Here is a 25537-nt window from a genome sequence, read left to right as displayed (position 1 = left end):
CCGTGGTTTTCAGTGAACAACTGACTTGCCTTTGCATGTGTTTGCGACGGGTGCCGATTGTGGGACAGGATACGCTCACCCTTCTGTGAACACCTGGCATCATCACTATTTGATAGTAATTTATAAACACATGCTCATGATATAGTTGGAATCGTACAATGGACTCTGCTTTTATAGTTTTCTTATGACTATGGACCCGTGAAGATCCGGGGTAGAATAGGTCTTCAGCAACCCCTGCTTGCCGTAAGAGGCAACTAACGGGATCGGGTGGTCAGGCTCGCTGACTTGGTTGATGCATGTCATTGAGCCCAATTGCGTGGATCGATGCTCATGATGTCAATCACTGGATTGTCTGGTCCAGACTCGATTATTTACAGACCGTCGTCACATAGCTGGACTATTGCTGAGTGCGGCGTTTAACAACAAACAAACAAACAAAAAATCTTATGACTATGGAAAGGGGTTTGTCGCTTTTATTGCCATCATTTCTATTCAACATTTTCCAAAATTCTCTCGGCTATCACAAGGCGTTATGTCCATTATTTTTGAAGCTTTTAATACGTTTATCAATGCAAGCTTAAAAGTTCTTAGACATTTGGTGGCAATGAGCTCTATTTAAAGGTGTTTGGTTTTCTGCGTTTATGTTTATCTTTTTAAAACTTTTTAAGTTGGATTCTACATTCTTTGCCAAATCAAGGTGTCATGTTTCTTTTTATGGTTAGTATATGGTTTGACATTCTTCCTGACTCTGAATGAGGTGCGTGCAGCCTCAACAAGAGCGTGTCCAATATCGCCGGCCACGCCGTTGATCACTCTCGCCTCAACCTGAGTTTCACGTGCTGCACGTGCTGGATCAGTCAGTACACCTATATACACATTGACAAAACATGGTGGATGTATTTGCGTTGTACCGCTTGTGTTTCTCACTTTCAAATGTACCAATGGATGGATAACTGAGAGGCCCAATTTGGACATCTGGTTCCTGGAAGGTATTTGAACAATGACGTATACTGGGCAGTGAACATCAGAGAAAAGAGGTGAGTAATTAATAATTATAATATTTGTTTTTATCTGTGAAGAGTTGCGAGGACAGTGGTGATGTAACATCACAACTACTGATTTATCTTTACAAATTGCGGGGGCACAGGTGGCCCAGTCGTCTAAAGGCGCCGCGATTCGCTGTGCAGAGTTGCGTCCCTTGGGCACGCCAGAAACCTCTGATTGTTGGTTCGAATCCCGGTTTATTATGTTTCTAGGTTTGTCAGCACCATACCTGTGCTCGTGGGTTTCACCGAAGTGGTAAACGTCTTAGACCTGCATCACTTCGGGCTTTCCTCCCACATTAAGCTGGCACCCCGTGATATAACTTGAATAATGTTAAAAGCGGCGTTTAACCCAACTCACTCACTCACTTTACAAGTTGTCTTTAGTTACCAGTATTCCTGTCTCTGTCCAAACTGCCATTACAGATAATTAGGTTAAAATATTTGTATATTTAAATGAGTTTGCCACCTAACCTATTCACCCTATGTATGTCTTGTGTACATCTGCCATATGGTGAGCTTTGTTTATCTCTCAAATCCATAAGTTCATCAAAAATATGTTCATGAAATGTTCAAACACCACACACTTTCTTTTTTCGTACGTCACATGAAGATTCGGGTTAGAATAGGTCTTCAGCAACCCATGCTTGCCCTAAAAGGCGACTAACGGGATCGGGTGATCAGGCCCGCTGACTTGGTTGATGCATGTAATCGTATCCCAATTGCGTAGATCGCATCTTCCCGAGGCAAGTGAGTTAACTGACTATAAAAGTCCAGTTTCCACCCTTGCCGAACTAGGCTGGTATTATGGAGTTACATTTTGGCTGGACAAACGAGTCTATGCATAGTCCAATCAAAATCGCGCACCGAAATCGAAATCCGGTTCGTAATGTGTCATGCAGATTTCGGTCGACTGCAGCATTTGCAAAGCATGTGCACCGCTAACTCGTTGTAAACAAATATTTTCTAAATCTTTTCATGTTTTGAATCAAGGTGCTCACATGATTTGATGCACTTCGCGATTAAAGACTCATTTTATCACAAATGAATAAATATCTTGATTATCGATCAGATCGTCTTGACCGGGCGGCACCGTTTTGTTTGAAGAAAAAGCAAGTGATACGAGAGGTTGAATCTGATTGGTCAGTAGGAGAGGCATAGAAAGGACATAACTCGCAATAATCACTGGTGGCGCTACGATCGAGCCCACGAATTCCAGCCTAGTTCGGCAAGGGTGGAAACTTGTCTTTTAAAGTCAGTTAACTCCTTGCCTCGGGAAGATGCGTAGATCGATGCTCATGATGTCAATCACTGGATTGTCAGGTCCAGACTTGATTATTTACAGAGCGCTGTCATACAGATAGAATATAGCTGAGTACGGCGTTAAACAAACAAATAAAACATAAATAAGACGAATACGCTCGTTCATTCCTGAAAAATATGTTCAAGTTCGCAGTGTTCAGGACCATTCTGGTTCGCATATGACAAACGCTGGACAAACGAGTCTATGCATAGTCCAATCAAAATCGCGCACCGAAATCGAAATCCGGTTCGTAAAGTGTCATGCAGATTTCGGTCGACTGCAGCGTTTGCAAAGCATGTGCACCGCTAACTCGTTGTCAACAAATATTTTCTAAATCTTTTCATGTTTTGAATCAAGGTGCTCACATGATTTGATGCACTTCGCGATTAAAGACTCATTTTATCACAAATGAATAAAGATCTTGATTATCGATCAGATCGTCTTGACTGGGCGGCAGCGTTTTGTTTGAAGAAAAAGCAAGTGATACGAGAGGTTGAATCTGATTGGTCAGTAGGAGAGGCATAGAAAGGACATAACTCGCAATAGCCACTGGTGGCGCTACGATCGAGCCCACGAATTCCAGCCTAGTTCGGCAAGGGTGGAAACTTGTCTTTTAAAGTCAGTTAACTCCTTGCCTCGGGAAGATGCGTAGATCGATGCTCATGATGTCAATCACTGGGTTGTCAGGTCCAGACTTGATTATTTACAGACCGCCGTCATACAGATAGAATATAGCTGAGTACGGCGTTAAACAAACAAATAAAACATAAATAAGACGAATACGCTCGTTCATTCCTGAAAAATATGTTCAAGTTCGCAGTGTTCAGGACCATTCTGGCTCGCATATGATTGAAAATGTTATCCCATAGGTAGTGTTATTAGCCCTGAGTTCTTCGATATTATAATAAATGATATTTCACTGATTTACCATTAAATATATGCAGAACTGATTCCTGATTATAGACTATTAATTTAGAGATGCTTAAACATGACTACTGGGTGGTGTTCTCAGTGGGGTCTTAGGGTTTCTCGGGGGGCACGGGTGGCCCAATTGTCTGAGGCGCCGCGCCTCGCTGTGCAGAGTTGCGTCCCTTGAGCACCAAACCTATGATTGTGGGTTCGAATCCCGGTTCGCCCCGATTATGTTTCTAGGTTTGTCAGCACAATACCCGTCCTCGTGGGTTTCATCGAAGCGGTAAACGTCGGAGACCTGCATCTTTTCGGGCTTTCTTCCCACATTAAGCTTACACGCCGTGATATAACTGGAATACTGTTAAAAGCGGCGCTAAACCAAACTCACTCACTCTTAGGGTTTCTCAGTCCAAATCTATTGCCTTGATGATATAACTGATAATATATTTGGGATTACACTTTCTCAATAAAGTAGAGATTCCAGTACAAAGTACTCGAATCAATACTTTACTAAGAAAGTGTTATCCCAAACATATCATTTGTTACAATTGACCACATTCTAAATGGCATTGTGTGTTCATTGCTTTCGGCCAAGGGAGTCGTGCAAATTTACACTCGAGTCCCGGACGGGACTCAACCCAAAAGAGTACAAGAATCTGTTCTTTACTAAGAAAGTGTTATCCCAAATATAACATTTGTAACGTTTGATCACTTTCAAAATGGCATTGTGTGTTCATGCAGTGATGATAACCAGACAAGAAATTCCTTCAAATACAGAATTAACTCTTGGTGTCCAGAGTTAATAATGTTATTAATCTGTAGAAATGCATTGCCAGAACTCAGTGATATTGCTTTATGATATTGCTATATTGCTATCAAGGCTTGACTGTGACTGCTTGGTGCTTATGCCAGCCCCAAAACCTTATCTTTCTAAACTTGACCGGTCCAAATCCGGATTTGGGATTAGTATCGTTGTGTTACTGTGCGTATCGGCGCTTGTGTGGAGTATCGTTGTGTAACTGTGCGTATCGGCGCTTGTGTAGAGTATCGTTGTGTTACTGTGTGTATCGGCGCTTGTGTGGAGTATCGTCGTGTTACTGTGCGTATCAGCGCTTGTGTGGAGTATCGTCGTGTTACTGTGCGTATCGGCGCTTGTGTGGAGTATCATCGTGTAACTGGGCGTATCGACGCTTGTGTGGAGTATCGTTGTGTTACCGTGCGTATCGGCGCTTGTGTTGAGTAACGTTGTTACTGTGCGTATCGGTGCTTGTGTTGAGTATCGTTGTGTTACTGTGCGTATCGGCACTTGTGTAGAGTATCGTTGTGTTACTGTGCGTATCGGCGCTTGTGTAGAGTATCGTTGTGTTACTGTGCGTATCGGCACTTGTGTAGAGTATCGTCGTGTTACTGTGTGTATCGGCGCTTGTGTGGAGTATCGTCGTGTGACTGTGCGTATCAGTGCTTGTGTGGAGTATCGTTGTGTTAGTGTGCGTACTGGCGCTTGTGTGGAGTATCGATGTGTAACTCTGCGTATCGGCGCTTGTGTAGAGTATCGTTGTTACTGTGCATATCGGCGCTTATGAAGAGCATCGTTGTGTTACTGTTCGTATCGGCGCTTGTGTGGAGTATCGTTGTGTTACTGTGGGTATCGGCGCTTCGGTGGAGAAGCGTTTTAAAACTGTGCGTATCGGCGCTTGTGTGGAGTATACTTGTTACTGTGCGTTCTGGCGCTTGTGTGGAGTATTGTTGTGTTACCGTGCGTATCGGCGCTTGTGTGGAGTATCGTTGTATAACTGTGAGTATCGGCGCTTGTGAAGTGTATCGTTGTGTTACTGTGCGTATCGGCGCTTGTGTGGAGTATCGTTGTTACTGTGCGTATCGGCGCTTGTGTAGAGTATCGTTGTGTTACTGTGCGTATCGGCGCTTTTGTGGGGTATTGTTGTGTTACCGTGCGTATCGGCGCTTGTGTGGAGTATTGTTGTGTTACTGTGCGTATCGGTGCTTGTGCAGAGTATTGTTGTGTTACTGTGCGTATCGGCGCTTGTGTGGAGTATTGTTGTGTTACTGTCCGTATCGGCGCTTGTGTGGAGTATTGTTGTGTTACCGTGCGTATCGGCGCTTGTGTGGAGTATTGTTGTGTTACTGTGCGTATCGGCGCTTGTGTAGAGTATTGTTGTGTTACTGTGCGTATCGGCGCTTTTGTGGAGTATTGTTGTGTTACCGTGCGTATCGGCGCTTGTGTGGAGTATCGTTGTTAGTATGCGTATTGGCGCGTGTGTGGAGTATCATTGTGTTACTGTGTGTATCGTTGTGTTACTTTGTCTATCGTTGTGTTACGGTGTGGATCGTTGTTACTGTGTGTATCGTTGTGTTAATGTGTCTATCGTTGTGTTACTTTGTCTATCGTTGTGTTACGGTGTGGATCGTTGTTACTGTGTGTATCGTTGTGTTAATGTGTCTGTCGTTGTGTTAATGTGTGTATCGTTGTATTACTGTGTGCATTGTTGTATCACTGTGTGTATTGTGTTACTGTGTGTATCGTTGCGTTACCGTGTGTAAAATATTGTTACTGTGTGATATTGTTGTGGTACTGTGTGGATCGTTGTTACTATGTGCCGTAGTGTGACCGGATGTATTGTTGTGTTACTGTGTGTATTGTATCACTGTGTGTATTGTATTAATGTGTGTATCCTTGCGTTACCGTGTGTGATGTTTTGTTACTGTGTGATATCGTCGTGTTACTGAGTGCATTGTTGTGTTTCTGTGTATATTGTTGTGGTACTGTGTGTATTGTTGTGGTACTGTGTGTATTGTTGTGGCACTACGTGTATCATATCACTATATAGTTCCCTTACGTTGTGTTATTTAGTGCTAATGACTCAGAGAAAACAGAAAGCAGGAAAGGAGAAATAAATGACCGTTTTTTTAAATTGTAGTTTATTAGAGAGTGAGAGACAGACTTCGTTTATTCGGGTAATTCAAGGTAAGGTTCCTCAAAATCCACTGTCCGGGGCAGTGGCCATTGGCCCAGAGGATGAGGGGACGCTGGAGGGATGCACATAGTCCACCTTGTACACGTATTTGCCGATACACTGGAAGTTGGCGTACAAGTCGTGGAACTCACTGCGGAGCTCGCTGTAGGTGTAGGCGTGCTCGTGCAGGTTCGGCTTGACGTAGTTGAGGTACAGGTCGTCCTGGAAACCGTGGTGAGGAAACAGTGCGTGAGGGAAACGTGCGTGAGGAAACAGTGCGTGAGAGAACAGTGTGCGAGAGAATAGTTTAAGGGAACCGTGCGTGAGAAAGCAGTTCTTTAAGGAGCAGTGGCCTGGAGAACATTACGTTAGGGAACATTACACGAGAGAACACTACGTGAGGATACTGTACGTGAGAGAACAGTGCCTGATGAAATGTTACGTGAGAGAACACTGCGTGAGGAAACGGTGTGTGAGGAACAGTTCGCGAGGGAACAGTGCGTGAAGGAACAGTGCGTGAGGGAACATTACATGATGGAAAAGTGCGTGAGGGAACAGTGCGAGTGGAAAGAGTACGTGAGGGAATAGTGCGTGAGGGAAAAGTGCGTGAGGGAACAGTGCGAGTGGAAAGAGTGCGTGAGGAAATAGTGCGTGAGGGAATAGTGCGTGAGGGTACAGTGCGTGTGGGAACAGTGCGTGAGGGAATAGTGCGTGAAGGAACAGTGCGTGAGGGAATAGTGCGTGAGGGAACACTACGTGAGGAGACTGTACGTGAGAGAACAGTGCCTGATGAAATGTTACGTGAGAGAACACTGCGTGAGAAAACGGTGTGTGAGGAACAGTTCGCGAGGGAACAGTGCGTGAGGGAACAGTGCGTGAGGGAACATTGCGTGAGGGAACATTACGTGATGGAAAAGTGCGTGAGGGAACAGTGCGAGTGGAAAGAGTACGTAAGGGAATAGTGCGTGAGGGAACAGTGCGAGTGGAAAGAGTACGTAAGGGAATAGTGCGTGAGGGAAAAGTGCGTGAGGGAACAGTGCGTGAGGGAACATTGCGTGAGGGAATAGTGCGTGAGGGAATAGTGCGTGAGGGAACATTGCGTGAGGGAATAGTGCGTGAGGGTACAATTGCATGTGGAAAGAGTAAGTGAAGGAAAAGTGCTTGAGGGAACAGTGCGTGAGGGAACATTGCGTGAGGAAACATTACGTGATGGAAAAGTGCGTGAGGGAACATTGCGTGAGGGAACATTACGTGATGGAAAAGTGCGTGAGGGAACAGTGCATGTGGAAAGAGTACGCGAGGGAACATTACGTGATGGAAAAGTGCGTGAGGGAACAGTACGTGAGGGAATAGTGCGTGAGGGAAAAGTGCGTGAGGGAACAGTGCGAGTGGAAAGAGTACGTGAGGGAATAGTGCGTGAGGGAAAAGTGCGTGAGGGAACAGTGCGTGAGGGAACATTGCCTGAGGGAACATTGCCTGAGGGAATAGTGCGTGAGGGAATAGTGCGTGAGGGAATAGTGCGTGAGGGTACAGTGCGTGTGGGAACAGTGCGTGAGGGAATAGTGCGTGAAGGAACAGTGCGTGAGGGAATAGTGCGCGAGGGAACATTGCGTGAGGGAATAGTGCGTGAGGGAACACTACGTGAGGAGACTGTACGTGAGAGAACAGTGCCTGATGAAATGTTACGTGAGAGAACACTGCGTGAGAAAACGGTGTGTGAGGAACAGTTCGCGAGGGAACAGTGCGTGAGGGAACAGTGCGTGAGGGAACATTGCGTGAGGGAACATTACGTGATGGAAAAGTGCGTGAGGGAACAGTGCGAGTGGAAAGAGTAAGTGAAGGAAAAGTGCTTGAGGGAACAGTGCGTGAGGGAACAGTGCCTGATGAAATGTTACGTGAGAGAACACTGCGTGAGAAAACGGTGTGTGAGGAACATTACGTGATGGAAAAGTGCGTGAGGGAACAGTGCGTGTGGAAAGAGTACGCGAGGGAACATTACGTGATGGAAAAGTGCGTGAGGGAACAGTGCGTGAGGGAACAGTGCGTGAGGGAACAGTGCGTGAGGGAATAGTGCGTGAGGGAACAGTGCGTGAGGGAACAGTGCGTGAGGGAATAGTGCGTGAAGGAACAGTGCGTGAGGGAATAGTGCGTCTGGAAAGAGTACGTGAGGGAAAAGTGCGTGAGGAAACAGTGCGTGAGTGAACAGTGCGTGTGGAAAGAGTACGTGAGGGAAAAGTGCGTGAGGGAACAGTGCGTGAGGGAACAGTGCGTGTGGAAAGAGTACGTGAGGGAAAAGTGCGTGAGGGAACAGTGCGTGAGGGAATAGTGCCATTCCTGGTAGACATCGGGATGTCAGGAACACCTTGATGTATATTGGATATGTAAAATAAAGGAAGTTTTCACAAGATATCAACACAATTAGCCCTCATCTTGTTCATGACCTTACCTCAAGAGCTTCCCTTTCATCTTTGTTTCGTAACTGCCTCTCCATGATAGCGTCAACGTGGACGATGTGACACGTCTTCCCCACAATCAGGAGTAGGTGCTGCAACAAATACAATCTGTAGCAGTAAGTGGTTAGTGAGTGAGTGAGTGAGTGTGTGAGTGAGAGTATAACTTATATATGTATTGTCGATCCGTGAAGATCCTGGTTAGAATAGGTCTTCAGCAACCCGTAAAAGGCGACTAACGGGATTGGGTGGTCAGGCTCGCTGACTTGGTTGATGCATGTCGTCGTATCTCAATTGCGAAGGTCTCTATATGGCTGAAAAATGCCGATGCGACGTTAAATAAAAATATTAACTCACTCACCCAATTGCGCAGATCTATGCTCATGATGTCAATCACTGGACTATGTGGTCCTAATATCATTAAAATCAGACCTTAGTTTTCGCTACCGCTAAACAAATATCTGAGGACATCCTATTACGGGTCACTTCAGACCGACCTTGCGCGAACTTTGACCGACCAATGGAATTACCAATCAGAAGGCAGCTTTCTCGTGCTTTACGGCACAAATTTCAAATTGGCGACTACGCTTCGAAGCATATTTTGACAAATTCTCGATTACATATTTGAAACCTGAACAAAAATCATTCTGGAATGACTAATAGATGGTCTAGATTGTAAGAATTTAGTGGTTATACCCGTAACTATCGTTCGGAATACCCCATGTTAAAGTTTTCGAGATGCATGATTAGAAATTATCACATTCCGACTGTCACTTTCATAATCTGGTAAGCGACGCACTGACTGGTCGAATGAAAGGTCGGCCTGACGTGACCCCTAATGGGATGTCTTCAGATCTTTGTTTAGCGGTAGCGAGAACTAAGACCTGATTTTAATGAGATTGATGTGGTCCAGACTCGATTTTTGACAGACCGCCGGCGTTAAACAAACAAACAAGTATTGTCATCACTGGCCTAGCACAGTGTATATCTATGGTTATATTGTGCGTAACATATACATTAATATCACTGACATGCGTAACACGGTATGTGTGTATTGACTACAGAATCTATATGACTGTAGATTTACTAACGAGAGGCTGCTGTCAATCATGTCATGTATGTGACGACAACACAATACAACCAAATGTATCAAGCTTAACTGAAACCTCATTTGTCTGCAAGCTGGTTTATGGTGACATTCTGTCAGTGATCACAACGTGTCCAAGCAGGGCGACAACATCTATAGATTCCGCAACACATTGCTACATCGTGCTACAAAAGGTATTTGTACGCGGCACAATGCCCCGACAACTTTGTGATATTACGGCTTAGCCTCAACATGTAAATAGGCCGTTGACGAGACACATCACTCATTTCCCAAGGGAGGAATGTTCTTTACCGCTCACATTCATCTTTGGCGATTAGTATTGAACTGCAAACTGAGTTAGCTGGGAAATGGTCATGTTAATCATAATATTGATATCATGTCATTTTAATCAACTTGCACGTTCGCAAATATAGTTGCACAAGCGTGTTGATAAACATTAGCCATGAATAATAGCCATGAAAGTTATCATGATGTCGGTATACAGGACTATCGGCTATAATAAAGCTGTATGCAGAACATCGGCTATAATGAAATCAGGTTTAGAGGAACATCGGCTATAATGAAGTCAGGTTTAGAGGAACATCGGCTATAATGAAGTCAGGTCTGTGGAACATCAGCTATAATGAAGTAAGGTTTATAGGAACATCGGCTATAACGAAGTCAGGTTTAGAAGAACATTGGCGATAATGAAGTCAGGGTGAGAGGAACATCGGCTATAATGAAGTCAGGGTGAGAGGAACATCGGCTATAATGAAGTCAGGGTGAGAGGAACATCGGCTATGATGAAGTTAGGTTTAGAGGAGCATCTGTTATAACTAAATCTGGTTTAGAGGAACATCGGCTATAATGACGTCAGGTCGGTGGAACATCGGCTATAACGAAGTCAGATTTATAAGTACATTGGCTATAACGAAGTCAGGTTTAGAGGTACATCGGCCATAACGAGTCAGATTTAGAGGAACATCGGCTAAAAACGAAGTCAGGTATTGAGGAACATCGGCTATTATAAAGTTGGATTTAGAAGAACGTCGGGTATTACGAAGTGTGATTTAGAGGAATACGGATTTAGAGGAACACTAACTTTATTACGAAGACAGGTTTGGAGGAACATTGGCGATTATAAAGTTGGATAGAGAAGAACATTACGTGTTACAAAGTCTGATTCAGAGAAACACTGGCAGTTACATAGTCTGATTCAGAGAAACATAACGAGGTAGGATGAGGAGGATTATTGGCTATAGAGATGTTGGAGAGAAAATCTTCAGCGAAGATTGAATGTAATGGAATTGCTCGAAGTCATGTGACGCTAACAAAATGTCGCCTGATTGACTCGTCTCGCTTGACAGGACATTATCCATCTTGATTTGAAAAGATATGATCAATCGACCATCGAAGTGTAAACAGAAATAAATGTGTCTCAAAAGAAAGACTTTATTTTAGTGTATCGGGGTTGTTATAAGACGCGTAATCAGAAATACTTCTTAGGGGTTCGATCCGTGAACATCCGCTTTGAAGACTTACTTGTTCTTACCATTCAGTGAGTGAGTGAGTGAGTGGGTTTTACGCCGCTTTTAGCAATATTCCAGCAATATCACGGCGGGAGACACCAGAAATGGGCTTAGCACATTGTACCCGTGTCGGGAATCGAACCCGGGTCTTCGGCGTGACGAGCGAACGCTTTAACCACTAGGCTACCCGACCGCCCTTCTTACCATTCATGCCGTTCGGCATTAATGGGATAATACAAGGACTGGTCGGTTCGGAGTCGGTATACTATATCTGAGTGGGGTATCCATGTTAAACTGCGGCATGGTATCCCAGTGGGCTAGCACAATAAAACCGGCATAAGTCCGGACTAGTAAAAGCACACACGCACGCCCGTACGCACACCCACACATCCACCCACACACACTCACGTCGCTATAAATTTAATCTTGTACGAGACGCTTTTCCTTTGTCACACAATTCGATTCCCGGTGTCGCTGAGGACACGTAGTAGGGGGGACAACTCCGTTTTTTCAAATTATCTCCCTTGCAAAACTTACGTGGGTAGCATGGAATTCAAACCAGTAGTCTTCGATTCTCGAAGTAATATAGCCATCGGGAACCACATACGGGTCCTGCGCCTGAAACAGTCATGGAATTGAATCATTTAAAAAGACAGGAAACAATATATAGAAGCCAAAACATTATTATTCCAGCGTTAATAATTCATAACGTTGATATATCGTTTGCCAAGTTGTTTTTCATGCGCAACATTATTAATGGATACTAAAAAACAAACATTTCACTTACCAAAACTAGAGCAAGGAACGCCAGAGAAAGGAGGAGACGCATGGTGATTGTGTGATAAGGTCAAAGGTCAGGGTGAGATAGTCCTGCTGGCACAAGGTGACCTGTGACCTGGTGTGAGAATACGACACGTGCTGATAAGACGCACTAAAATTACATAATGGCGACTATCAGATGTGTTCCCAGAACGCGATTTTATCTCCGCTTTTGGAAAAACCAATATATACTAGACATGTGGAATTAGTTGTCAGTGCTTAATTCATTATAACATTTGTTTTTAACTTACACGGCGGCACGGGTGGCCCAGTCGTCTAAGCCGCCGCGATTCGCTGTGCAGGGTTGCGTCCCCTGGGCACGCCAGAAACCTGCGGTTGTGGGTTCGAATCCCGGTTTGCCCCGATTATGTTTCTAGGTTTGTCAGCACCATACCCGTGCTCGTGGGTTTCACCGAAGTGGTAAACGTCTGAGACCTACATCACTTAAGCTGGCACGCCGAGATATAACTGGAATAATGATAAAAGCGGCGTTAAACCCAACTCACTCACCCACTCTCAACTTACACAACGTAGGCTGACAAACAAACATAGCGAATACAATTTATTGTTGTGTACAGGATTTCACATTTGAGCAAGTTTTGGGTTCAATTTATCACCCTTCGAACGGTATTTTAGTCAAATCAAAGCGTGTTATATTCATGTGGACCCGTGAAGACCAGGGGAGGAGGGGTACAATAGGTCTTCAGCATCCCATGCTTGTCGTAAAAGGTGACTATGCTTGTCATAAGAGTCAACTAACGGGATGGTGTGGTCAGATTCGCCGACTTCTTTGATGCATGTCATCGTATTCCATTTGCGTGGATCGATGCTCATGATGTCAGTCACTGCATTGTCTGGTCCAGACTCGATTATTAACAGACCGCTGTCATATAGATGGAATATTGATGAGTGCGGCAAACATATCAATGTAGGGGGTAAGCCCGAAGTGATGCAGGTCTCAGACGTTACCACTTCGGTGAAACCCACGAGCATCGAACAAGGAGAGGCTGTGCGATGAACAGAGCAATTGTTGCATATGAGGACAGAATAAAATAGGAGAATACAGTATAAAATCTAGACCCGACGTTGGAATAAAAAAAAATAGATAATCAGTTTGCGATCCTTGGTCTGTCAGCACCATACCCGTGCTCGTGGGTTTCATCAAAGTGGAAAAAAAAGTCTGAGACCTGCATCTGACACGCCGCGATATAACTGGAATACTGTTAAAAGCGGCGTTAAACCCAACTCACTCACTCACTCACTCACTCACTCACTCTCCTGGTTCGATGGCAACACGCCGATGCTATGTAAACTTTCCACAGTTGACAGCGATACTGTGTGATACTTTCTATTGATAAAATGAAAGAATATAACTGGAATACTTCTTCTTAACCATTAGGGACGGTCGGGTAGCCTAGTGGTTAAAGCGTTCGCTCGTCACGTCGAAGACACGGGTTCGATTCCCGACATGGGTACAATGTGTGAAGCCCACTTCTGGTGTCCCCCGCCGTTATATTGCTGGAATATTGCAAAAAGCGGCGTAAAACCATACTCACTCACTCTTAACCATTATTTACGATTATTGATTATTGATTATTGATAAGAGGCTATCTGCTCACAACATGTTCACAATCGCAGGGGCACCGCATAAGGCGATGAAATTCGCAAAGTTGCGTCCCTTTGGCGTGCCAGTATCGTCTCACAGTGGGTTCGAATCAACTTTTTGGTTTCTTAGAACCATACCCGTACTCGTAGGTTTCACATAATTAGTGAGCGTAAATCTGATGTATATCTTGCATTCAAAATATTTTTTTAAAGTTTCTTTTCCCCCACTACCGAATATTCCCAATTTGATACTTCTTAGTTAAATATTTGAAACCTATTACAAACACCTTCGGCTTTAAATCTGATTCGGGGACACAGGTGTTGCGTCCGATAGGCGACCAGAAACTGATGGACGTGGGTTCGAATCCCAAATTATGATTTTAGTGGTAAAAGCTGACGACCTGTTACACTAAGCTGACACGCCCAGATAAAACTCAACTTTCTCACACATATCGGTTAAGGGTTATCACAACATATCAACACGATAAACAGTAGTATTTGTTCAAATATTATGTAATAGAGTGGGCACATAAAATCCTTAAAACTCGGAACCATTGACGGACACCTGTTCAGTGTCCATCCAAATTGCCTTAACTTCAGCTCCCTATATAGCTTGGAGCAAACCACCACAAACGAAACATTGTATAATGACAACAATTCCACGAGGTAACCTGTTAACGGTTGGGTGTGTCCTATTGTGTCAGACCCGTGAAGATCCGGGGTAGAATAGATCTTAAGCAACCCATGCTTGCCGTAAAAGGCGACTATGCTTGTCGTAAAAGGCGACTAACGGGATCGGGTGGTCAGGCTCGCTGACTTGGTTGATGCATGTCATCGATCCCAATTGCGTGGATCGATGCTCATGATATTAATCACTGGATTGTCTGGTCCAGATTTACAGACCACCGCCATATAGCTGGAATATTGCTGAGTGCGGCGTTAAACAACCAACCAACCAACCAACCTATTGAGTCACTAACAGTTTAACACCAGTCATTTTAAGTTGGTTTAGCTTAAACATATGGTATTCACAAATGGTAAAAGGATTAGGAACAAGTCACGCAACTAAGGACAACCTCTGCTTGGTATTTCCATACATAATTTACTTATGTACAAGGGATGATTGAGTGAGTGAGTGAGTGAGTTGGGTTTAACGCCGCTTTTAACAGTATTCCAGTCATGTCACGGCGTGTCAGCTTAATGTGGGAGGAAAGCCCGAAGTGATGCAGGTCTCAGACGTTTACCACTTCGGTGAAACCCACGAGCACGGGCATGGTGCTGATAAAACCTAGAAACATAATCGGGGCGAACCGGAATTCGAACCCACAATCATAGGTTTCTGGCGTGACTCTGCACAGCGAATTGCGGCGCCTTAGATGACTGGGTCACCCGTGCCCCCGAACAAGAGATGAAGCAGGATGAGAAGTACAATAAGAAATGATGAGAATAGCAAGAGATGAAATAGACAAAACGTTTCAGGTGGCCAAAGATTAAAACGTGTTCTGCCGTGTGCAGTCAGGGAATTGGTTTGTAGGCTACGATGGTGCCGCATGTCTCTCGGGTAAATTAAGAATTGTAACTTTAGCCTCATTGTTAGTTATAAGGTCAAGCAAAATGTTGGAACTACCCACAATCTCTCATTAAAGTCAGATCTTAGTTCCTTCTATCACAAAACAAATAGTTGGAGACATCCTATCACGGGTCAGAACGACCTTTCGCTATCTTTTTCCTATATTTGGACCAGAGCTAATTTTCTAAAGAGATGTAATTTACAACATTAAAATGGTGAAACTTCATGGAGCATTGAATTGCCCATAGTTTGATTTTCTCTTGAAGTTTTAAACATGTTTATGTACTCAAGTGCAAACGTAAGAATTAACAAGGTCCATTTGTCATTCGTACGAACACGTCAGATAATTTTGTAACTTTAGAATATTACATTTGAAGTAGGCAAATACTCTATCCCAACTCTTTCTTCCGCCACAAAACTGTCAAGGTCGACGTTGGCATGTCACCTCCTTTTTCGTCATGGATCTGCCGTTTTCAAATGTTTGCCAGAGAGAGCCCCCGGAATCGTATAACAGATATTTCTTTACAGGAAGGGCAGGACACCGCTGTTTTGCCTTTTACGCCGAATGGAATCTGTATGCTCGAATGATTAGCACTTGTTATTCTTTGTCGTTGACGTTTATATATACTTACGGAAAAAGTGCACGTGCTTCTTAAAAGTGTGTGTGGGGTAGCCTAGTGGTTAAACCATTCGCTCGTCACGCCGAAGACCCGGGTTTGATTCCCAACATGGGTACAATGTCTGAAGTCCATTTCTGGTGTCCCCTGCCGTGATATTGCTGGAATATTGCTCTCCCACTCACTCACTCACTCACTCACCTACCCACTCACTGACTCACTGACTCACTGACTCACTCACCAACCCACTCACCCACTCACTCACCCACCGACCCACCCACCCACTCACTCACTCACTCACTCAATCACTTACTCACTCACTCACTCACCGACTCACTCATTCTCAACCCAAAACCCACCAACCCACTCACTCACTCACTCACCCAACCAACCCACCCACCCACCCACTAACTCACTCACTCACTCACTCACTCACTCACCCACCCACCCACCCACTCACTCACTCACTCACTCACCCACTCAACCCACTCATCCACCCACCCACCCACTCACTCACTCACTCAGCCACCCACCCACTCACTCACTCACTCCTAAAAGTGATGTAAATACTCACTCACTCACTCACTCCTAAAAGTGATGTAAATATAGTCGAAGAAGCATAATGTTTGACCGTTCGTCTTATCAGTATTTTGGCATAAGTTTTCATTGACAAGGGTAACAAGGGAGAGGGCGACACGGCCTTAAAGATGGGTGGTGTAACAACTCAATTAACAGTGTCAGTATCGGTTGTGATCACCATTTACGAGACAGCGACGGCGCATTGATGACCCTAGATGATTGAAAACAGGGTGGGAGGGGGGGGGGGGGGGGGTAATGTTGTTCCAAATGTCAACCATTTATTGGCCAAAATGAGCGAGCGGAACCCAGGTTCTGGTCCTGTCGTAGGCATCGTTCCTTCACATCCTAGACATGTTCTATGAGGAAGAGGTCTGGAGAAACAACCGGCCATAGTAGCGTAGCAATGTTACGCTGCCCCCAAAAGTCTGTTGCAACACGTGCACCGTGTGGGCGGCCATTATCCCGCGTTTAGTCCCTTCATTACGTCACTGCATTTGCGCAAAGGGAAGAACATAATATCGAACGATGTCGTGCCGGTACCGTACGTCATTCAAATTACCTTTAACAATGATGAGTTGCGATGCCACTCCATACCATTACACTTCCACCACCTTACTGACGGCGTTGGGTAACGCAAGCTTCGTTCAAACGTTTTCAAGGACCTCTATAGACCCGTGCACGACCACCAAGGCTGTCCATAGGAAACCTGAGCCCCGTTCCTCAAAGCGATCTTAGCGCTATGATGATCGTAAGCCTATGTTAAAGTATGGGAGTTACGATCACCTCAGCGCTAATATTGCTTTGAGGAACGGTGCCCTGGACTCATCAGTGAACATGATGGTTTTCCAGTCTTGTCTTCTGAACCCTAGATGCTGTCTTCAACAGGCTTGGCGTGCCTGATGGTGACGTGGCAACAAACCTGGGCCACTAATTGTTCTCAACCCAGGACAACCCGAGCTGTAACTGTGGTAGTTTGGTATCGATTTCGTTGATGCACCAACCGAATATGGTTGTCGTCACACGTGGACGACCTGCCCATGGCAAGTCATGAGTGTTTCCCTGCTGTAGGTAACGGCAAAACAACCATTGTGTGCTGTTCGTATTAAAACATCCACGTGTATGATTATCCTGTTCCCAGCATCCGAATTGGGCGCCGTGCATTAACAGACCGCCTCCGTGGTCTAATGGTAGAGCGTCCGCCCGGAGAGCGGAAGGTCCGGGGTTCGCTCCCCAGCCGCGTCATACCAAAAGACGTTAAAAGATGGTACTTGTTGTTCCCCTGTCTGGCGCTCGGACGCGATGTTAAACCCCATTTCACCTCACCTCACCGTGCATTAACATGCAACTTAAAGATGTCTTAATGAATATGCTTAAATGATGCATGATTATGCATTAAGATCCATTATTTGAAACACAGTTACGTTTTTTTCCGTTGGTATATATTATGATTATGGAAAGTCTTTTGTCGTTTTTATAACACGTGACAGGTGAAAAAATACACCTGGCGAGAGAATTGTGTCTCAAAATAAACGTACAATTTGATTTATGGGTAAGGAGGTAAAATTATGACAATGTGCCATTTTTTGAGTAATTGACTGGAGTGTTTCTAGAAATTATATTATGATAACACAGTATAACACTTCACACATAGCACCAGTGATGAGATTCGAACCCCGGACTTCAGAGTGACAACGCTTCAACTACCAGGACAGGCCACAGAACGCATTCATCAATACAGCAACAATGACAACGATGGTCAGTCACAATACCTTTATTTCCCGAGTATACAAGTCTATCCCAGACAAAGATGTATTTATACATCATCGACAATAGGCACGGCGTCGGAAATAGCATTATATGTAGACGACATCATTGGCGGCGTGGTGACGGTGGCCACGTAGGTGTACGCTACGACATGGACGCCGAGGTTGGCACACTGGGCAGCGGCCAGGTAGTCGTGGAAGTCGTGCTTGATGTCGTCCTTGCCGACGTCTGTCACTTCAGTGTTCGAGTTAATCTTGGCGATGACTTCATCCTGTGAATAATACGGCCATTGTTATTAACTCGTTGCAACATGTATATATGTTTTCTTACGGATCCGCTGTCCTAAGTAATCAAAATTTGGGAAACAATTGGTATCAGAGATAGTTTTGACAATAAATAGTCCGATAAATGTTTATATGACTAAATTTGCGTTGTATGGGATGCAAGGAGTATCATCTTTTTTCACCTGGATGCCAGGCCATTGCTTCCCCGGCACTCTGCATCACATATCCACAATGATGCTACTGGCTGTCCTCCTCAGGGGGCGGCCGGGTAGCCTAGTGGTTAAAGCGTTCGCTCGTCACGTCGAAGACCCGGGTTCGATTCCCGACATGGGTACAATGTGCGAAGCCCATTTCTGGTGTCCCCCGCCGTGATATTGCTGGAATATTGTTAAAAGCGGCGTTAAACCATACTCACTCACTCACTATCCTCCTCAGTGCAATAGATGTGGTGGCCATGTTAATGTTAAATCCCAGTCTACTGTCTCACCAACCAATCCATAAAACTAAAATGAAGCGGTCTGCTTTTAGATTCATAATAAGGACCCAAACGATTTTTATTGTTTTATCATCTACCGATCCATATCAAACTTAATTAATGCCGTACAAAGTTATTTATTTTTTGTTTTGACCTACTGACGAAACGTATAGTCCCCTCCCCTAACAAAACAAACACCAAACCACAAACAGAACAAAAAACAAAACCAACAAAACCAAGACAAAAAAAGCAAAGAAAATCTTTAGGACAGAGACACGGTCAAGGTGAGAAGGGGTTGTCTGGGTAGCATGGCGCTGGTATGTTCGAACAGCGTGATATTCTTTAACCAGGTCGTTGACATTGAAACTTCCAGACGGGTATGTTCCACATGAAACCATTGAAATTATAAAGCAAATTTTTATGACAAATGGAAGTTTAAACCCACAGCTAGACCTTATTTGGCAACTGAAATTTTGACGTCTCCTTTTGAAAAGGGATTGAGTGAGTGAGTGAGTGAATGAATGAATGTTGACGAAGTGAGCAATGTTTCAAATGTGTGTGTAATCGAGATGTGTGAAGTCTGTAAATAATAAAGTCTGGACCACACAATCCAGTGATTGACATCATGAGCATCGTTCTACGCAATTAGGACACGATGACATGCATCAAGCATGTCAGCGAGTGTGACCACCCGATCCCCTTATTCGCCTCTAACGACAAGCATGGGTTGCTGAAGACCTATTGTCTAATGGATATTCACGGGTCTATTACCAACTATTATCACAGAGTAAGCGAATGCCATCAGGTGGACCGAGTGTCTATAAAGATCCACTGATGGCAAGTTGGATTCGCACCGATTATGGTTCTTGGTTTGTAAGCACCATACCATTGGTTCACCAACTTGGCAGAAGTCTCAGACCTGCATCACTTGAGGTCCTCACTGACATTGGTGACGTATCCTAATTGCGTGGATCGATGCTCATGATGTCAACCGCTGGATTGTCTGGTCCAGACTCGATTATTTACAGACCGACGTCATATAGCTGGAATGGTGCTGTTAAACAACAAACAAACAAATCAAAAACTGTTTAATGCGGCGTAACGTCAAGTCCTTCCGTCATCTCACCTCGACGGCACGCCTGGTCATGGGGACTAGAAGAGCCTGTTCCATGACGTCATCCATACGGACAAGGTAGCAGTTCAGTTGATCTCTGACAAGCAACAGTCGCTGAAACAAGGGATAGAGAACACGATTGGGTTTAAAACGACAATGAACATTCTCTCATCTTACATTAAAGTACAAGCATCTGATTGGTTGAGGGTCTATTATTTCCATGGCGCCCTCATGTTCCCCGCTAAGAAATCAATCGGAACACACCTTAGGTAACTTGCTTATCTCGCATAAGTATCGTTATGCTGAAATAACCGATGTTTATACGAATAATTGGGTGAAGGGGAGTAACTCGGTACGTTTGCGTCGTCTGCTAGCTGTCAAAATGGCTGAATCAAAGCGTTTTACTCAATGAAACTTCGGACATGTACTCGGACGTATTCCGTGTCTGTGGAAATGAATGTCAGTTAAATAAATTCATTTTTAACGATCCCTCAGGGCAAATGGTGTGATGTACCTTATGTGTGAGTGAGTTGTGTTTAACGCCGCTTTTAACAGTATTCCAGTTATATCGCGGCGTGTCTGCTTAATGTGTGAGGAAAGCCCGAAGTGATGCAGGTCTCAGACGTTTATCACTTCGGTGAAACCCACGAGCACGGGTGTGGTGCTGACAAACCTAGAAACATAATCGGGGCGAACCGGGATTCGAACCCCTAATCATAGGTTTCAGGCTTGTCCACGGGACGCAACTCTGCACAGCGAATCGCAGCGCCTTAGACGACTGGGCCACCCGTGCCCCCGTACCTTATGTGTGAGTCAATGTACATCACATCACATACACCTCGAGACCAGTTGACAACTTACTTACGTTAAACTACACATAGACAGCAAAGATGTTATATTAGCCTCAAATTTAAAACAAGACGACTAAATAAGCGGAAGATCAAAGACGGCCATCCTGTTAAATGTGCAATGCATGATGGGATATATTTACATGTGATGAGTGCTCTTCGAAGTGATACCCTTGGTAGATCTCGTTTACTGTGGTGGATGTAAATATGAAGGCCTGAAACAAACGAGAATTATTCAATAAATAACAAAAATACGAAACGTCAATGCCAGAAAATAACCAGTCTCGATTATCCGCCCAAACATTCGATCCATCGGGCGTAAAAAGGCAAAATAGCGGTGGAAATTATATGAATAGGTCACTGAAACTTACAAGCTCCTTCCCAGCGCGTGACACCTTCGTTATACTCTAGGTAACATCGCTGCCACCAGTGTGGGCGCGGCCATTACAAGAATCTTGAAATTTGCCCTCTAACCCCATATGTTGTAACGTTTATACTTTTGTTTATGTCTTAGTGAAAAACATCATATTTCATTTTGAAAAGGTTTACGACTGATCATGTTTTCAAGATGAATTTACTTTGGTTTTTTTAATAATCAGATTGGTTCGAGATTGCATACTAACGGAAAATCTACAAACTTCTCCCTTACATTCTTACTATATCAATTAAAGATGATAGTTTTAATGTAATAGAAATTCAAATTGACAAAGAAAGAAAGTAATTTATCAGCGGTAAGTGTATTCGGCGTCACGACAGTCGTCACTTGTTCGTAACCATAACAGTCATTCGGTTGCGAGCTCAACTCCAAGTATGGTTGTGACCACCTTTCACAGTGGGGAGTTTTGACTGGTGGCAGCGATAGTATAGAGAGCTCCGCGAACGGACTATCGCTGTGAGGAGCTTGTGAAACTCAGTGACGACACCAGGTGTTCTCGGAATTGGTATATACTGTCCTACCGGTACCACCTGCTACACAAGTTGCGTAAAAAGTATGTGGTTTGTTTTCTGCCCGCACAGGAGGAATCCTGCCATACGACGACGGCATGAAAAGAACAGATACAAGCCTTAGTCTTTTATTTCTTATGAAATGTATTTTAACTTTTAAAATTATTTTTAAACATCAAGAATTTCACAATGACCCCAAATAGTGTAAAGCCATGTGAATTAAATTATTGCACAATTATTGAAATAATTACATAATTGTTAAAATTTAACCCACCTCACTCATTCAAAGCGAATGCTGGGCTATATTTTATATACATTGTTACATTGAAAGGTTTTAGACAGTACTTACTGAAGCACATACGAACACAGCTGGAAGAGCGAGGAGCTGCATGACTGCGATTGTTGTGTTGGTGTCTTCACAGATAGCTGAGACTGTTCGTTTCTATTCTAGTCAGCAGGTGCGCGACTAACCATTTGGCTCGAGGTCGACTGAGGGTCATGCGCGGTGTGGGTCGGCTTAATCTTAATGGTAACGATTATACCACCTCGTATAACAGACCAACAACGCACGAATACAATATCACCACCACAAACACCAACACTAACACCACCCTCAACGTTATCACAAACAACAATACCAAAACCACGAACACCATCACCACAAACAACGCCACCCTCATCATCACCATAAACAACACCAACACCAACAACACAAATATCAACATCAACACTAAGAACATCCGGGTTAGAATAGGTCTTCAGCAACTCATGCTTGTCGTAAAAGGTGACTTTGCTTGTCGTAAGAGGCGACTAACGGGATCGGGTGGTCAGGCTCGCTGACTTGGTTGATGCATGTCATCGATCCCAGTTGCGTGGATTGATGCTCATGATGTCAATCACTGGACTGTTTGGTCTAGAATCGATTATTTACAGATCGCCGTTATACAGTTGGAATATTGCTAAGTGTGGCGTTAAACAACAAACAAACAAACATTCCAGTACACATCATTCATCAGTACGTGTGATTCATCAGCACTAGTCATTCACTTGTACACGTCATTCATCAGTACACGCCATTTATCAGTACGTGTCATTCACCAGTACGTGTCATTCACCAGTACGTGTCATTCACCAGTACACGTCATTCACCAGCAAACACCATTAATCAGTACGTGTCATTCACCAGTACACGTCATTCACCAGTACACGTCATTCACCAGTACACGTCATTCACCAGTACACGTCATTCATCAGCACACGTCATTCACCAGCACACGTCATTCACCAGTACACTTCATTCACCAGTACGCGTCATTTACCAGCACACGTCATTCACCAGTACACGTCATTCACCAGCACGCGTCATTCATCAGAAGACACAATTCACCAGTACACATAATTTATCAACGCTTCCACACTCGTGTCTAGTTGCATCGGATAAATACGATGACTGATATAACTAGGAATTTCGGGGTTTGAAATAACATGTCGCAGAAATAACTGTATCTCTCTCTGTCTCTCTCTCCCTATCTCTCTCACTCTCTCTTGCTCTCACGTCCATAATAGTCGGCAAGTCTACATTACTGCAGTTCTGATAATGAAGAGAGTCCCTCAGCTCCTTTTTATTATATTTTAATAACATAAGTCAATAACATTTTTTCTGTTAAATATGTTCTTTTCAGAGACTAGGTGTTAGTCTAAAACCTCACCATAGCTCCAGATAGGCTGTATATTTGTAAATCACCATGACCCATTTAATTTGGATTTGCTTTGAAGAAATTAGATAACCCAACAGTACAACATCACTGTGCGTAATTGCCTTAATCAGTTCTTTCACCTTAGGGGGCACGGGTGGCCCAGTCGTCTAAGCCGCCGCGATTCGCTGTGCAGAGTTGCGTCCCTTGGTCACGCCAGAAACCTATGATTGTTGATTCGAATCCCGGTTCGCCCCGATTATGTTTCTAGGTTTGTCAGCACCACACCCGTGCTCGTGGGTTTCATCGAAGTGGTAAACGTGGTTAAAGCGTTCGCTCGTCACGCCGAAGACCCGGGTTCGATTCCCGACATGGGTACAATGTGTGAAGCCCATTTCTGGTGTCCCCCGCCATGATATTGCTGGAATATTGCTAAAAGTGGCGTAAAACAAAACTCACTCACTCGAATACTGTTAAAAGCGGCGTTAATCCCAACTCACTCGCTCAGTATTTCCAGGGCATGCTGTACTACCCAAAGGCACGTTTCCACGTGAAGGGTCCACCCCAATCAGTCTCGACCTCAGCGGTCAACCAAGGCTTTTGTTGTTGTTGTTGTTGTTGTTGTTGTTTAATGCCGCACTCAGCAATATTCCATCTGTATGACGGCGGTCTGTAAATAATCGAGTCTAGACCTAAATATCCAGTGATCGATATCATGTGCATCGATCCAAGCAATTGGGATACGATGAAATGCATCAACCAAGTCAGCGAGCCTGACCCCCCTATTCCGTTAGTCGATTCTTCCGACAGGCAAAGTCGCTTTTTGCGGCAAGCAGGGGTTGCTGAAGACCTGTTCTAACCCGGATCTTCACGAGTCTCACCCAAATCACCCAGCTTTGGGCAGTTTACCTGGTTACTGAATGTACCTCGAGTAAGTTGTATGAAGCTGACGAAAGGTTCCAGCAGGGTCATGAGGTAGTCTCCAGCCCAGATATGGAAGCTATTAAGACAATCTCGAAACTGCTGGAACCAAGTGGAGACCTCTTGCAGGCCAGGCGTAGAGGACTTGCTTCACAAAGTCCTAGTGCTCTCTGTACTGTGACCGGTGGCGGGCGGCATTTCAAGACGTCAGCAAGGAAATTGGTGTTTTCTCTGAAGTCCTTGTCAACCTGGAAGCCTTAAAGATCCCGGATCTGGTCATCCCGTCAAGACACCCACGTCTAAACCCTCAAAGTTTAACACAAACAATAACAATGGTACATTAATAAAATAATATATTTTCCTTTTTAAATTCGGTTTTCACTTTGGGTAAACAATCATCCCGATTTTAAGCCGAGACTAGTAGACAGTCGTCATTTCCACACCAGCTTGTGTGTCATAGGTGTAGGGGAGCTTGTAGACTTGGAGGTCTCTGCACTGGGATGCGGCCAGGTAGTCGCTGTAGTCGAAACGGAGGACGTCAGATGACACATTGACGGCTGAAGTTCCGTCCGATATTATGGCCAGTATGTCATCCTGAGAAAAAAAGTTTATAAAACGAAAGAGAATTACCAAGTGACCCGTGAAGATTCCGGGGTAGAATAGGTCTTCAGCAACCCATGCTTGTCGTAAAAGGTGACTTTGCTTGTCGTAAGAGGCGACTAACGGGATCGGGTGGTCAGGCTCGCTGACTTGGTTGATGCATGTCATCGATCCCAATTGCGTGGATTGATGCTCATGATGTCAATCACCGGACTCTGTGGTCTAGAATCGATTATTTACAGATCGCCGTAATACAGTTGGAATATTGCTAAGTGTGGCGTTAAACAACAAACAAACAAACATTCCAGTACACATCATTCATCAGTACGTGTCATTCATCAGCACTGGTCATTCACTAGTACACGTCATTCATCAGTACACGCCATTTATCAGTACGTGTCATTCA

General features: G+C 44.3%; 2 protein-coding genes across 2 annotated transcripts; both read right to left on the bottom strand.

Moving 5' to 3' along the window:
* Positions 1 to 6178: 6178 nt before the first annotated feature.
* Positions 6179 to 12204, bottom strand: LOC124116400. The gene is made up of 4 exons (XM_046477720.2): positions 12084 to 12204; positions 11834 to 11914; positions 8677 to 8775; positions 6179 to 6452 (listed from the first exon to the last, which is right to left on the bottom strand). Exons 1-4 carry the CDS (start codon positions 12123 to 12125, stop codon positions 6252 to 6254), a joined length of 423 nt encoding a protein of 140 aa, XP_046333676.2. The 5' UTR covers positions 12126 to 12204; the 3' UTR covers positions 6179 to 6251.
* A 6037-nt stretch (positions 12205 to 18241) lies between these two features.
* Positions 18242 to 22419, bottom strand: LOC124116394. Its single transcript, XM_046477714.2, has 4 exons — positions 22266 to 22419; positions 21115 to 21186; positions 20136 to 20237; positions 18242 to 18521 (listed from the first exon to the last, which is right to left on the bottom strand). Exons 1-4 carry the CDS (start codon positions 22305 to 22307, stop codon positions 18300 to 18302), a joined length of 438 nt encoding a protein of 145 aa, XP_046333670.1. The 5' UTR covers positions 22308 to 22419; the 3' UTR covers positions 18242 to 18299.
* Between the last annotated feature and the right edge of the window lie 3118 nt (positions 22420 to 25537).

The sequence above is a fragment of the Haliotis rufescens genome, unplaced genomic scaffold, assembly GCF_023055435.1.
Source record: "Haliotis rufescens isolate VD_foot unplaced genomic scaffold, xgHalRufe1.0.p SCAF_13, whole genome shotgun sequence".
Classification (NCBI taxonomy): domain Eukaryota; kingdom Metazoa; phylum Mollusca; class Gastropoda; order Lepetellida; family Haliotidae; genus Haliotis; species Haliotis rufescens.
The sequence above is the reverse complement of the archived record's forward strand: the minus strand, read 5'-3'. Positions and strand labels throughout refer to the sequence as shown.